Below are 16,159 nucleotides of genomic sequence, written 5' to 3'. Positions count from 1 at the left end.
CATGAAAAAAATATCGTTATTTCTTTAAGCAAGCGGGAAGAAGGTTTGTGCGTTTTTCATTATACATAGTGGTACAGTCATGACAGTGATAAATGAAGATTCTACTAATGATCTGTATATACTTTATGATGTATATATTATACTTTATATTATATCGTCGATCATCTGTCCAACGTTAGCCAGCTGCAGCCTGCCAAAATCATGAACATCGATGCATACCACTGTGGATGCATACCCCAGAAACCAACAGTCTCCCACCGGTATACCTAAATATCTCAACCCACCTCAACCGGCCTCAACCGACCGCGTAATGGGTTAATATGCAGTCAGTAGTACATGGGCTAACAACCTTTTCAAACGCTCTGGATACATTGTCTATGCTTGTATGTGGAAAAACACTTTAACTCTGACGTATTTACTAGCTTTTAAAAGTTATTCCTCTGGTTTGACCCCCCGAAGTTTGTTGGTTGGTTCCGCGGAGCGTTCCTCCTTCAGGTCAATGGAGGTCAAGCCGGTAGGCGTATGTGGTTAGCAGCTTGGATGTCAGGCTGGAAAATGATAGTATCTGTTCATTACTATAATTATAAACCAACATATTTTTTTCCTTCTGTTGCCTGTATAAAGCAAAAGGTGTCCAGAGATTCCCCGTGCAGCCAAACCAGAGGAATAACTTTTAAAAACTGGTAAATACGTCAGATTTACAGTGTTTTTTCCATTCATACAAGCATAGACAATGTATGCTGCATATCAACCCATTAAGGCCGGTTGAGGTCGGTTGAGGTATTTAGGAAGACCCGTCTCCCACACTCACTCATGTAATACCCAAAACGATTTCATAGCCAATATAGTCAACTGATATAACTTAAACTGTTATAATTCATGCTAGCAAAGTCAAAGACCTTCAACGTTAAGTTGAGGCCTTAAGTTATTTGCATAAACAATGAGAGACCCTTTTTTCGCCTGCCAAACGTATTGGATACTGCCCTGACGATTTGACACTGTTGCCAACTTGATACTGTCTTGTAGCCTCCAAAAGATATTATTTGGATTGTTGGCACACGTGTACTTCTGAGTGAAGTTTTATTTAGAAACGATAGGTGTCGCTGTTTTCGAGACCTAAACAAAATGGCCGACGTTTGATTTTTTTTTCTCGACAGGACCAAGAATTTCCCTCGCCGACGTCGAGAATGAAACTGTTAAAGCCCAGTTGGGTAACTCACGATGGTAAGTCTCAGTCTAGAGTGGATCTGTGCTACACCACTCGTTTAAAAAATAGAAAAATGTTGACTGTCACAGTGGTCTCAGATCAAGCTTGCCAGTGAAATCACGTGTTGCTCATAAATCATAACGTTATAACACTTAATAATATTGACCTGGTGTGTTGTATATGTAACGTTAACTAATAGTTAATGTCTTTCAGTGAATTGTATTCAATATTTTGTACATAGAAGATCAATGGAAAAATTGTACCGCCAGTGTTACTATATGAATATTATGGCGCCCCCCTCCCCACACCTGGTAACGTTAACTGTTAAGGCGGCACAACACAGTATTAGCCCTATGGGGATTTCTATAGTTAAGGACCCCAAAGTGACTCAGTTCGACTCACTGAAAATCATAGTAGGGTGCACAATCAAGGTTCAGATTTTTGATATGTTTAAATTCGGGGTATAGTGTACAAAATATGTGAAAATGAGCTTAGATTTGCCGGCTAGTTCTTTTCTCATGCCCTCTTTTATTAGCGCCACTGCGGAGGTCATGGAACTGCAGCCGAGGCACAGTACTTGGCGGGACAAGTATCCAAGCGCAAATCTACGCCGACTGAACACGCACCATAATTCAACTTTTACAGTCTCAAAACTGACGTATTCCTCTAACATTTACCACAGGTTCTATCTCGATGCCATGCACAAAACAATATCTGCACCCTTCTCTAGTATTGTGCAGCACTACTTTGTGCCCGGACTACTTTTGACTACGGGGTTCGCCCATAAATACTGTGTTGTGCGGCCTTAAACGAACTTGACCTTGAATTTTTTTTCGTTTATACGATAAAACTAGTCAAGATGTGAAACTTGGCCAAATTTCATTTCACAAATCCAAACGGTTGTTGAGATTTCGGCAACTTTGCACTTCGGCACCTGTCGTAGGGCTAGGTCCCGTACAAGGCCCTAATGACGGGCCATTTAATGGTCTTCTTTTCAGGTCAAATTTACTATTCCGGCCGACTTTTTCTGGCTAGCGGGTATCATTGTGGTATCCTCTCACGTTCTGAGTGATTTGTAGTTAGTGTAAGCCGTTTTTACGGCAGAAAAAAGGGGGGGGTACGCGTTCTCTGGCCAGTGGGGAACTCCCATAGTAAAGCATAGTGGACGGTCCTAGTGGCCGTTGCCATGGCAATGGAGGTCTGGCGGTGAAATAAACTGGCGTATTTTACTTGAACCGACGTCAGTACCAAATATACTAAGCAAATTTCACCGAATTTGGCACGGTTGATTAATTCCCGTGGGGGTTCAATGAAGGCGGCACAACACAGTATTAGCCCTATGGGGATTTCTATAGTTAAGGACCCCAAAGTAACTCAGTTGGACTCACTGAAAATCATAGTAGGGTGCACGATCAAGGTTCAGATTTTTGTTCGGGGTATAGTGTTTAAATTCGGGGTATAGTGTACAAAATATGTGAAAATGAGCTTAGATTTGCCGGCTAGTTCTTTTCTCATGCCCTCTTTTATTAGCGCCACTGCGGAGGTCATGGAACTGCAGCCGAGGCACAGTACTAGGCGGGACAAGTATCCAAGCGCAAATCTACGCCGACTGAACACGCACCATAATTCAACTTTTACAGTCTCAAAACTGACGTATTCCTCTAACATTTACCACAGGTTCTATCTCGATGCCATGCACAAAACAATATCTGCACCCTTCTCTAGTATTGTGCAGCACTACTTTGTGCCCGGACTACTTTTGACTACGGGGTTCGCCCATAAATACTGTGTTGTGCGGCCTTAAAAGTAATTACGGATCGCCGTGGCTATATACACACCGGGTGTGTATATAAAAGACAAATTAGATTTTATATACACACCGGGTGTGTATATAAAAGACAAATAGATTCTATATACACACCGGGTGTGTATATAAAAGACAAATTAGATTTTATATACACACCGAAATACTAGCCTCCTTGATAGGCCCAAAACCTGGGTTTTTGTGAGTGTTTGAGGATTCAGGGGCACCAAGTTTAAACCTCAGTCTTCATTTTTGTTTTGATAACCCCAGGCCTGAAGTATCTTGAGCAAAGTTATGTAGAGATATTTGAGCAAAGTTATGTAGAGTGACATTAGACTGTGAACACTTTAAAGAAAAGACACCAACGTAACCAAAGTAACCAACAGTGTCTTTTGATAAAGCTTACGCATGTACTTAGCTTTGGCTACATTGATCACAGTATGTTTGTTCCACTAGAGTCACTCAGTATTAAAAAGGAGCTGACCTCAAACACCTGGAGTCAGTGTCTCTTTTTAGTAATAGAAAAGTTTATTGCAAATTCCTGCCAAAGGCTAATTGCAAGTGACATAAACAAAAGAACATTGAAACAGAGTAAAGAAGAACTTCAAAATCTACATAATAAAATGTAATACATCTTAGAAAACTATAGCTATTTCTAAAACTATGTCTGAAGGGTTTGACTTCTCTTTTGTAGACCACGGAAGAGTTAGACGTAATATTTAGTAATAGTATAGACAATTAAGCCATGCACGTGCAAGTTTAAACTGTCTCAGGGAAACTGCAAATGGCTCATTAAATCAGTTATGGTTCCTTTGATCGTCACATCCTACATGGATAACTGTGGTAATTCTAGAGCTAATACATGCGGAAGAAGCGCCGACCTCACGGTCTGGCGTGCATTTATCAGACCAAGACCAACCCGGGGTTCGCCCCGGTCCCTTTGGTGACTCTGGATAACCCACCGGCGACAGATCATTCGAATGTCTGCCCTATCAACTTTCCGGTTATGTATATAAAAGACAAATAGATTTTATATACACACCGGGTGTGTGTATAAAAGACAAATAGATTTTATATACACACCGGGTGTGTATATAAAAGACAAATAGATTTTATATACACACCGGGTGTGTATATAAAAGAAAAATAGATTTTATATACACACCGGGTGTGTATATAAAAGACAAATAGATTTTATATACACACCGGGTGTGTATATAGTGTATATAAAAGACAAATAGATTTTATATACACACCGAGTGTGTATATAGCCACGTTCGGATCATCGTGAAATTCATATCATTCAACTCGAATTCGACTTTTCACCCGTCTGTTGTCGGAGTGTACAAACTGAAACAAACTTATTTTTAGGCACGTGCTCCCATGTATAACGCCGCAACAAGGATTTTTCAAACTAGTTCGGTATTAGTTAGGGATGGGTCGGAATTAGGGCACCCCCCGTTAGTCTCTGCAATTCAGGTAAATTCAGTTGAATTCAACGCTTGTTCGGGGGTTGACGAGCGTGTCAAAAATGCAGGTTTTGCTTTTCAAACAGCCACTTTGGAGCAAGTCGCGTAATCGTAAAAAGAGGACTTGTTTGGGACAGAAAACAGTTGTAGATTGTTTTAGTCATAATTTGTGTACTATAATTCCTAAACTCAGATCGACCTGTCTTAAACACTGGGTCGGAATTAGGGCACCTCTGTTGCGATAGAACGTTCCACCGGCAAAATGACAAAAAACTGCTGTGCGTTTTGCGAACTATTACCCTTGGGTGCAAGGCGCTACACTCAAGTGGCCTAATGTTGGCCTTTCTAGTTTGTGTATTATAATTCCTAAACTCTCTTCTCAGATTGACCGTTGTTTTATACTAGGTCGGAATTAGGGCACCCCTAAATAATTGCGATAGAACGTTCCACCGGCAAAATGACCAAAAACCTGAATGTGAACTATTACGCTTGGGTGCAAGGCGCTACACTGAAGTGAAATACACAGCTGTGCAGCTTTAATCGTTGTGATCTTTATCTGTTAATATCATATCTCATGTGCGCAGGTTTTTGGTCAGATAAACTATTTCCAAAGGTATGTGCGTTTGCATGGAACATAGGTCGGAATTAGGGCACACACAACACACCCCCCCCTGTTAACTGTTAAACGACGGATCATCGTGAAATTCATATCATTTACCTGAATTGCAGAGACTAGGTCTCTGCAAATCAGGAGCCAGAAGGCGGATAGCCCTTAGTAGCTCCTATGGTCATCTTCTTCCGTATGTACTAGTACTAGTACTCGTTGATACTGCTCTTGAATCTGTTTATTGTTGTCTGATGCTTGTTCCATTCCTGAATAACCCTAATACTGAAGAATTTTTTCCTGACATTTAAGTTTGCAAGCGGCAATTCCAATTTGAGATGATGGCCCCTTGTGGCATATGGGTTACTTGCTAGTGTGAATAGATCCTCCATGCGAATTCCTTCCTTTCCCCTGAGAAGCTTGAAAACCTCCAACATCTCCCCACGGAAGCGCCTTACAGCCTTACAGCCCCAGAGGCTGGGGATGAGTCTACTCGCTCTTCTTTGCACCGCTTCCAAACGGTCAATATCTTTTTGTAGCCATGGGGACCACACCTGGATGCAATATTCCAGGTGTGGCCTCACCATCACCACCTGCATACAAAACTTCTGTTTGTGGCCTCCTTGTGTGTAGTACCGTTTGTACTTACTGAGTTGTAACGTTAGGAGTAAACAGTGCCTTTACTACTCGTTTACCATTGTAGCAAAAACCGTTATGTTTTGGTTTTGATTTTCCCATGATGCTAAGGCTTAATTAAAGTTGTTCTACATTGTTGTTAACACATTGTTTTTTCTGGTGTTGCTGGAAACATGTCGATGCAAACATTTTTTTGATAGTGTGGTCTTGATTTTTTTTCTCGTACCTCTGTATTGTAGGTAAACCCATCTTCTCCATCGACATCCATCCAGACGGCTCCAGGTTTGCCACAGGAGGCCAGGGTGAGCTAACTTTACTTTACTTTACTACTTTACTTTAGGCCATGTTTATTTGATTACTAGTATATGGATGACATCCACGCGCGCATGAATTTTCAGCCGTTTCCAAAAAAAAAAATTTCCAACCATACTGTAACTCGTACAAAACAGTTGCAAAATGAGCATATATGTTTCCCGTAAATTCAAGGAAAAAAACATTGGAAAACAATACCAATGTCGTGGAATGCCAAAATCAAAGAAAAACACGAAAATGGAAATAAATAAATTTGAAGACTAGATTATTTTAACTCTGTGTCATTTGTTCAACTTTCAAAACCACGTAGATTTCATAATGAAAGTAACTTTTTTTTTTTTGGCCAAACTTTTTTTTATTCGCACGCTCACATCAGTTTCGGCATTCCCAGAGGATGTCATCCATATAATGTCATCAAATCAGCATGGCCTTACTTTACTTTACTTTTAGTTAACAGAGTTTACAAAATACTTTACTTTAAGTTTACTACCCCAGAAAGTTATGAAAAAATTTATATTCAATGCACATCTGTCTAACTCTTGTACGTAGTTTGGAGGTTGAGAAGTTGTTGTTTATGTGTTGTTGTTGTTGTTGACAGGTGAAGACTCAGGGAAGGTAGCGGTGTGGAATATGGCACCTGTACGGAGTGAGGAGGATGAGAAGTTGTTGTTGTTTATGTGTTGTTGTTGACAGGTGAAGACTCAGGGAAGGTAGCGGTGTGGAATATGGCACCTGTACGGAGTGAGGAGGATGAGAAGTTGTTGTTTACATGTATGTGTTGTTGTTGACAGGTGAAGACTCAGGGAAGGTAGCGGTGTGGAATATGGCACCTGTACGGAGTGAGGAGGATGAGAAGAATGGAAACGTCCCCAAACTGCTGTGCCAGATGGATAACCACCTGGGTGAGTATAGGACTGAACAGGCGTGCTGCTGTGTTCATGTGCACATAGAATTCACAATCCTTTTTAATTTGATGGTTTTGTTTTGATTTCACTACAAGCATGCACTACCAAAAATGTTTTTTCTTATGTTTCTTATTTTCTTATGTTGAGAAATATTTTCTTGCCAATATTTTCTCGGGGATTTTCAAGAAAATTCAAGAAACATTCTTTAAAAATTATGTATGTTGATTCTTCCACTAAAAGAATTTTTATTAATCTTTTTTCTTAAGAAAAGAAAATATTTCTGCTATCATGCTCACCAACAAGAATCTTAAGAATTTTTCGAATTTTAAGAAAGTTTACAGTATTTTTTTTTCTGCTACAAGAAATCTTTTCTTGTGTACAGAATGGTTTTCTTGCTTCAAGAACAGTTAGCTCTTAGTTCAAGAAAAAATTTCTTGTAGACAGAATCGTTTTCTTGCTACAGCAAGAAAACTCAAGTGTTTCTTGAATTTTCTTGCTACAGGGATTCTTTAATTTCTTGTTGAAAGAATAATTTTCTTGCTACAAGATACCATTTCTTTGTACAAGGAAAACAAGAAAAACTAAAGAAACCTGGCCCTTTTGGGCATTTTATCAGTATGTTCATATGTAAGAGCTAAGAACTTGATCTACTTTAACTTTATGACAAAGTTGTTGAACGATAATTATGTTTAAGTTAAGTAAGTTAAGTTTTAAGTTAAATTAAGTTTTACATACTGGCCAAACAGTTTTATCGTACTGTTGATATTGTATTTTATATGTACATGCGTGTATATGTAGTGTTAGTCTGTATTGATATATATAATGATAATATTCTTCAAGATTTTAAATGGAAGTTGACAATGCAGCCATGTAGGCTGCCACAGACTTTTAACCTGTATGCTTATTTGTGAATAATAAACCAGTCATCATCGTGATCGTAAGGCATTGCAGAAAAATAGGCTGAAAGTGTTCTTGAGTTATGCCTGTGCAGGATCACCACCCACTACCTACTACGTATACCTACTACCTACTGTAGATAACTTATCATAAATCCTGTTTAGTGTACTCCTAAGGAGTGTACTCCATTTTGTTCTGATTTCCATAAAAAAGAATTTTTTTGTGCTAAATTAACTACAAAATGCTCAATGAAAGACATATTTTGGCCCCAATGGTTGAAGAAAGTCCTTTTCTTCCTTGTTCTTAATGTTTCTCAATGTAACAGTGCAATTTTGTTTCATTAAAAGTTCAAAATCTATTGTTTTAATTATAAACTAGCCTGGTATGTTCACTTCATGACTCATAATATTGTAACATTTCCGGCTATCATGGGGTGCCTTAGCCTGTTGTTTTTTTTTTCCCCATGTCGCTTCATATTTTTTCTGAAAAAAATCCGAGAAACCACAAATTAAATTTGTGTGGCCTTATGCTCCCAGAGTTGTCATGGCACACACTGTACCTTCTCCCCAGCCTGTGTGAACTGTGTGCGCTGGTCGTCAGACGGACGGTACCTGGCTTCTGGTGGAGATGACAAACTCATCATGATTTGGCAAACAGGAAGGTACAATATGATAACAGTTAAACTTTACGTGACCAACACCAAGTAAATTGGGACTTACCCCAAATTTTCGACTGACTCCGTGACTCGACAATCTTGTTCACGGAATGGACCCTTCTACTGCAGCTTCCGGGACGTGATGTCAGAAACACGTGGTTGCAGCAGAGGGTCATACGTGGCAGATAACCTATGACGCCCCCCATCTCTGTTCAGTGTTGGACAGTTGGCCCGAATGTACACCGCCTCCTTCACTCCTCTCGCAAAGAAATCCGGTTCTGTGTCTAGGATTTTCACCTTAGGCTTATCTAGTGAGACAGAGTGTCCCGGAAGCTGCAGTAGAAGGGTCCATTCCGTGAACAAGACTGACGGAGTCAGTCAAAAATTTGTGGTAAGTCCCAATTTACTTGGTGCTGGTCACGTAAAGTTTAACTGTTTTCATAATGTTATATACCAACACACTGTCAGATGAACTTTCATGCTAAGGAAGGTACAATGTACATGTATTACCACGTCACTACATGTTTCATATACACCTGTCATGCAGTAGACTTGATTGTGTGTTATTGTTGTTTGCTATAGTTCCCATGAGTAAGTTGTACATGTTGTATACATTGTACATGTTCAGGGTTGGACAAGTTTTCAAAAATTGACTTGCCCATGTCATTTTTACTTGCCCGAACCAACTTTTCACTTGCCCAAAATATAACGAGGGTCCTAATTCCGACCTATGTTCCATGCAAATGCACAAACCTTTGATAATAGTTTATCTGACCAAAAACTCGCGCAACATGAGCTATGATATTGACAGATAAAGATCACAACAATTAAAGCTGTACAGCTGTGTATTTCACTTCAGTGTAGCGCTTTGCACCCAAGCGTAATAGTTCACGAAACATACGGCAGGTTTTTGGTCATTTTGCCGGTGGAAAGTTCTATCGCAATTAAGGGTGCCTTAATTCCGACCTAGTATTTAATACAGGTCAATCTGAGAAGAGAGTTTAGAAATTATAACGTTAATACACAAACTAGAAAGGCCAACATTTGCTTTGGAGCAAATGTAATATTTCACTCCATGTCCCTCCCCAAACAAAAATAGAAGATTCTAAATAAATCATACTGCAATTATACAAGGACAAGCACTTTGAATCTCGACAGCTTTATTTACAAAAATGGCACTTGGCAATTATCTTCCCATTTGTTTTACAAAGATACAAGGACAAGTACTTTAAATCTCGACAGCTTTACTTTACACTTATCACCATCTCAAAGTTACATATTGCAGGTATCTAAATACTACTAACCGTACTAACGGTAACAAAATTTTCACGGTCTGAGAAAAATGGACATTTTCACGGTGGTGACAGGTGCAGGAAAAAGAAAGTCCAGGAATTATTTCCTAACTGTAATGATAAGTTCACGGTACAGAGGTGACAGTGAAAACCGTGAACATTGACCTCCCGCTTGTGTTGCGGTACAGTGAAAATTACAGCAATCAATTTACGGAGTACGTTTGCTTAGTTTCCAGATGTTTTGTATGATTGTCGTAAACTTAAAGTTTGGAAATGAACGAGAAAACTGATGCGCGCACAGATGTCATCCATTTAATCAAATCAACATGGTCTTATTTACAATCACATAAACTATGAAACCATACATTGAATAAGCTACACATATACTATGATTATCATAACCTTAAACATAACATAACATAAATTTGTATTTGTTGACAATTTGTGGACAATACGGGGGATTATCAGCGCGGCGGGTCGGCCGTGGGCGATTGATTTTTACTATTTGATACTTTGATATTTGATACCGATTCATGTGATTCCAATAAACATTTCACCTAAATACGTACGAACAACAGCCAATCAGGAAGAGGAATAGAGGAATGCTGCAGGCCTATTGTTACCACCATGAAATGTGTCATGGAGGTTATATTTTCAGTTGCGTTTATCTGTCCGTCTGTCCGTCTGTCTGTCTGTTGGTCAACAAGATAACTCAAGAACCCCTGGATGGATTGGTTTCATACTTGGTGTGTTGGTAGGGTGTGACGAAAACTGGAAATGATTAGATTTTGGTCCCCCTAGTGGCTTCCCTTGGTACTGCAGCGCAACTTCCGGTTTTGATATCTGGCGATCTGGACATGCTAGGGTCATGAAATTTGGATGATAGGTAGCTCTCGTGCTTGGGAAGAAGTCACATGAGTTTGGGCCCCCTAGCGGCTTGTTCTGGAACTGCAGGATGGTTTCTTTAAAAATATTCGAGAGAGGATAACTGAACAACTGTTTGATGGATCATCATGATTTTTGGTAATGTAGGTAGCTGAAATGATGCTTGACATGATTGAAATACAATTATGCAAATCAGGATCTAATTTTCATAATTAATGAGGAAATTCTATAAATCTGCTGTATTCCATATTAGGGCTATGAGACACTTTAGACATATGTAATTGAGAACAACAAGATCATTGGTAGATATTGCTTATGTTAATGAAGATCTAATTTGCATAATTAATGGCAAATTGGTACAATTTTATGGTGGTAACTGCTGTGAATTTAATACTTGCCATACTTGGAAGTTCAATTAAGGCGAACATCACTAAACATAATTTATTCAAATCAGGACCTCATTTGCATAATTTATGAGGAAACGCAAGAATAGCCTTATTTCTTAAGATAACCCTGTCATTGGGCGGAGAATATGATCAAATGATATAATATATGCAAATGGACTCTTATAATTTGCATATTGGCAGTAAAAAAATGTATAATTCGTCAGCTTGGATGGCAAACATGAGTTGGCAAAGGTATGTCAGAGGTCATACTTGCATATAACCAACAATATCATACGTTGTCCATGTTAAATGGTAAGGATTTCACCAGTGTGTTGTATGTTACTAGGTAGGGGCTATGTGAATAATTTGTATAAAAATTTTGCTAATGAGCAGGATTGTAAATGTGAGCCATTTATGTGATCATCACTATGCATAAGCTTTACGAAAGCACTAAACATGTCATGGAGGTATGAGATTGTCGAACTCTAGTTGCCTATGGTTGCTTGCTCTACATACCATTCTGATGACTCATGCCGAAATATAGTAACACACTGCTATAGTACATTTTCTATAACACATCCAAATAGCTCAAATAAAACCATTCTAAAAGCATGTATCACAAAAATTCTGCGAAAGTTCTGCGCATTCTCCCGCAGAATGTACCGCACTCTCCCGCAGGACGTCCCGCACTCTTCAGCAGAACATCCTGCACTCTCCCGCAGCAGAACGTCCCTCGAAAATTTATGTGTATTTCGTGGCCTGTGCTGTACCTACCAAACACTTGAGTTCATACTGTCAATATGGAATGGCTTTGAACAGGTGTACATTAATTGAGTTAATCAAATCCAATCCAACAGCCAATCAGGAAGAGGAATAGAGGAATGCTGCATGCCTATTGTTGCCTATGGTTGCTTGCTCTATATACCATTCTGATGACTCATGCTGAAATATTATTAATAGTAACACACTGCTATAGTACATTTTCTATAACACAGCCAAAAAGCTCAAATAAAACCATTCTAAAAGCCTGTATCACAAAAATTTTTTAAACGCCTGGAGGTATTTGCCCACTCTACCTTCATGCCAAATTTCATGTTATTTGGCCCAAAAATGAAGGAGTTGAATCGATTAAAGAAATGGCAGGAGAAGAAGGAGAAGAAGAAACACGAGGAAAGACAGTATTTCACTCCATGGAGTGAAATAATTATGACTAAAACAATCTACAACTGTTTTTCTGTCCCAAACAAGTCCTCTTTTTACGATTACGCGACTTGCTCCAAAGCAGCTGTTTCAAAAGCAAAACCTGCATTTTTGACACGCTCGTCAACCCCTGAACAAGCGTCGAATTCAAACAGATTTTTCACTCCTCTGTTGTCGGAGTGTACGAACTAAAACAAACTTTGTGAGATTACCGATATCAACACAAAAACTTTGTCCATTCTTGTGGTTATTTTTAGGCACGTGCTCCCATGCATAACGCCACAACAAGGATTTTTCAAACTAGTACGGAATTAGGGCACCCCCTGTTACATATTTCTATGTATGCATTTATTCTACCACCGAGGAAATTAACTTATTCTGGAGCTTATAATGTTGTATACATTGTATGTTGTGGACAGGTAAACTGACAGACAGAGATTGTACATTTGCGCAAAATTAATGAAAATTCTCATATCCAAAGTCATTGTGTTGTTTTTTTGCTCCTAAGGTATTTTGCAGGCCCATCCACTGTGTTTGGAACAGGTGGGAAGACTGTCAACATTGAGCAGTGGAGATGTGTGGCCACATTACGGGCCCACACTGGAGGTACTGACATTTATGTCCTACCTGGGCCGCGATTACGTTCGATACGGGTGTTCCGGCCCGTGTGATAACTAGCGGTACGGCCCGGGGGTTCTTAACGCATACGGCCCGGGGATTCCAAATGTTTCATATATAGGACGATTCGAACGCGTTTCGCCCTAGCCGCTTGCACCGCTTTCGAAAATTAGAACACAAAATTGGGGCGTTGGAATTGATGTTGTTGCATTTTTTGGGACACCAAATTTTCGCCCATTTCGCATCGTGTTTTCTTGGGTGGGTATGACATAAATAAAATACAACACGGTGTATTCCGCATCACCCTTGGTCCCAGCCCTCCCGCGGATCAGATCTCCCTTTGGAATACACCGTGTTGTATTCTATATATACGAAATGTAGTTAACAGTAAGGATGGAAGATGTATGGCCACACTACAGACTCACAACATTATATTGCCTGAAGATTCCACTATGTATCAGAACTCTATTCAGGGCTCCAGACTAGCTTATTGACTTAAAAGAGCACTGTGCTCCCAACCCAAAACAATTGGGCGCACCAGCAAAAATCTAGGCACACCACCAGAAACATATTGTCCTATCCACGTTATTTGGTTACGTTTCCCTGTTATTAGTTCAACAAGAAAAAAATACATGATGCAAACTCAAAAATACATGTACATGCATTTTCTACCTGGAGCTTGAAGCAAGTAAAGCTAAAATTACTGTGATGAATATACCTAAATCTAAGGTATGAGTAGCTACCCAATCATATTTTCTTAATTTAAAGCATTTCCCCAGCCAATCACAGCTTAAACAAAGAAGAAAATGTTTTTTGACCAGCACAGTGGGATTTCCAGTTGATTTTTTACCCTTTAGATTGGTGTGTATAATTGGTACTGGTCCCCGGGATTATGTAAAAACACTGGTCACTTTAAATTTGGAAAGTCACTTTCCAAATTGTGGCTAAATTCAAAATTTTTAGAATCAAAGAACAGCAAAGTTTTATACATCATTGCAAAGGGCACTTCTTCCTCTACATTATGGTGTTTTTAGTTTGGTCATATCACATACGGTTGTCGAGATATTTGGCATTTAAAGTTGCCGAGCCTAGTAGTCTGAGTGGAACAGACTGGTAGTCCAATGCCTCAGACTACTAGTCCAGCTAAGTCAGCCTACTAGTCTGAAGGATGTTGGCCTACTAGTCTGATAAAGGCAGCCTACTGTGGTACAAGTTCATAGTCTAGACTGTAGAAATCCCTAGAAATCATGCCAGCGCTGCTTTCAAGACAAATACAGAGACAATGTACATTTTGGGCTCTGGAGACAAGGTATTACACCCAAATGACCTGAAATTTGGTACAGGGTGCCTTGAACATATGCCCAATGAATGTCATTCATATTTTTGGCATACACCAGTGGAAAATTGTGTAAATAGGTCTTTTCTGCTATTTTCAGGCAAAAAATGTACATTTTTGGCTCCTATGCTCTAATATTACAACCAAATGAGCTGAAACTTGATATAGAGGTACATAAGACAAATGGCCAAAGAATCCCATTGCCTTTTTTGGCATACACCAATTGAAAATGGTGGAAAATTGGTCTTTTCTGCTATTTTCAGATAAAAAATGTACATTTTTGGCTCCTGTACCCTTAAATTAGAACCAATTGACCTGAAAGTTGGTATAGGGGAGGCTAGGGCATATGCCCACAGAATGACATTTACACTTTGGGCACACATGACTTGAAAATGGTGTAAAACAGGTCTTTTCTGCTATTTTCAGAAGAAAATGTACATTTTGGCTCTTGTGCCCTAGTATTACAGCCAAATCGGATCTGGTATAGTAGTGCCTAGAGCATACATGTATGCCTACAGAATATCTTTTGCAATATTGGTACCACTTGAAAATGGCGTAAAATTGGTCTTTTTTGTGTTTTCAGACAAAAATGTACATTTTGGTCTCCTGAGTTCTGTGCCTTATATCACAGCCAAATGCCCTGGAATTTTTGTACAGGGGTGCCTTGTGCATATGCACACAGAATGTCTCTAGCACTTTGGTATACACTATGTAAAATTGTGTAAAATAGGTCTTTTTTGCTCTTTTGAGACAAAAAATAGTACATTTTCGGATCTTGTCCCTTTAATTACAACCAAATGGCCTGGAATTTGGTATAGAGTTGCCTGACGCATATGCCCAATATAATCTACTCACACAATACTCTGAAACTGTGTAAAATTGTTCTTTTCTGTGCTTTTCAGACAAAAATGTACATTTTTGGCTCCTGTGCCCTAATGACCTAAAATTTGGTAAAGGGATGCCTTAGGCAAATGTTCAGGAAACCTTACTTACTTTTGTACCCCTTGCTAAACATTGTCTTTGAAATTGTGTAAAATAGGTGTTTTTTTATATTTCCCCCGCAAAAAATGTTCATTTTGGGCATTTGTGCCCTAATATTACAGACAAATTACAATGTTCCTGCATGGAATTTGGTATAGAGGTGCCCCAGACATACATGTATGCCCAAGGAACTTAAGTTACACTTTTAGTGAACACTACTTCGAATTTGTGTAAAACAGCTTTTTTGTGGTCTTTCCAGAGAAAATATACATTTTTGGCTTTTGTGCCCTTATATTCCAACCAAACGACCTGAAATTTGTTGTAGATGTGCCTTAGGCAAATGCCAAAAGAACTTAAGACACAGTTTTGGCATGCACCACTTTAAAATTGTGTAAAATAGGTCTTTTCTGAAATGCCCAAGGAACAGAGCCAGCAATACCCTGACCAGTAGTTGTTCTGGGGCTCACAGGTCGACTTTGTTTGTTTAAGGATTACAGGCATGACAGATGAATTTGTAATAGCTCAGATGGTACAATCTTCAGAGGGAGGGTCAAAGTGGTCATTGTATGGAAGCAGATCTGATGAAGAACAATATGTAGTGGCCTTTAAACAGTTTTTAAGTTTTAAGCTATAAATATCTGTTCATGATTCTGTCTTTAACTTGCTAAAGGTCAACCAGGTGTATGCAACGTGTATATTAATAGGCAGTTGTTATTATTGTAGCTCAGTATGTCTACTTCTACCCAAGAGCATTCGAGTTCACGAACTACAGTATATTTAAATTGGCCAAAACCTATGTACATGATGTCCATGTTATGATGGCTCTGGGAGAGAAGGTGCAAGACTTCCATGGTTACTTGGGGTATGTTGGATAAATCACTTAGTTACGCCTGCCATCCTTCTGGCATATGTAGTACACGTGTGTGTCCTCATTAGACCCAGTGTTATCTGGAACAATGGAGTTGGGGAAAT

General features: G+C 39.2%; 1 protein-coding gene and 1 long non-coding RNA gene across 2 annotated transcripts in view; both read left to right on the top strand.

Moving 5' to 3' along the window:
- Positions 1–1,088: 1,088 nt before the first annotated feature.
- LOC109470431 lies at positions 1,089–6,695 on the top strand. Its single transcript, XR_002140255.1, has 3 exons — positions 1,089–1,224; positions 5,960–6,022; positions 6,631–6,695. It is a non-coding gene; the product is annotated as an uncharacterized LOC109470431 (long non-coding RNA).
- Positions 6,696–6,783: 88 nt separating this feature from the next.
- Positions 6,784–16,159, top strand: part of LOC109470430 (protein HIRA-like) — a 48,794-nt gene continuing 39,418 nt past the window's right edge. Inside the window, exons 1-3 of the mRNA XM_019769382.1 lie at positions 6,784–6,934; positions 8,405–8,495; positions 12,761–12,858. Of these exons, the coding sequence (XP_019624941.1) occupies positions 6,802–6,934; positions 8,405–8,495; positions 12,761–12,858 (322 nt within the window). The 5' untranslated portion in view covers positions 6,784–6,801. The remainder of the gene's footprint in view (positions 6,935–8,404; positions 8,496–12,760; positions 12,859–16,159) is intronic.

Source organism: Branchiostoma belcheri, unplaced genomic scaffold (assembly GCF_001625305.1).
Source record: "Branchiostoma belcheri isolate BF01 breed outbred unplaced genomic scaffold, Haploidv18h27 scaffold224, whole genome shotgun sequence".
Lineage (NCBI taxonomy): Eukaryota > Metazoa > Chordata > Leptocardii > Amphioxiformes > Branchiostomatidae > Branchiostoma > Branchiostoma belcheri.
The sequence above is the reverse complement of the archived record's forward strand: the minus strand, read 5'-3'. Positions and strand labels throughout refer to the sequence as shown.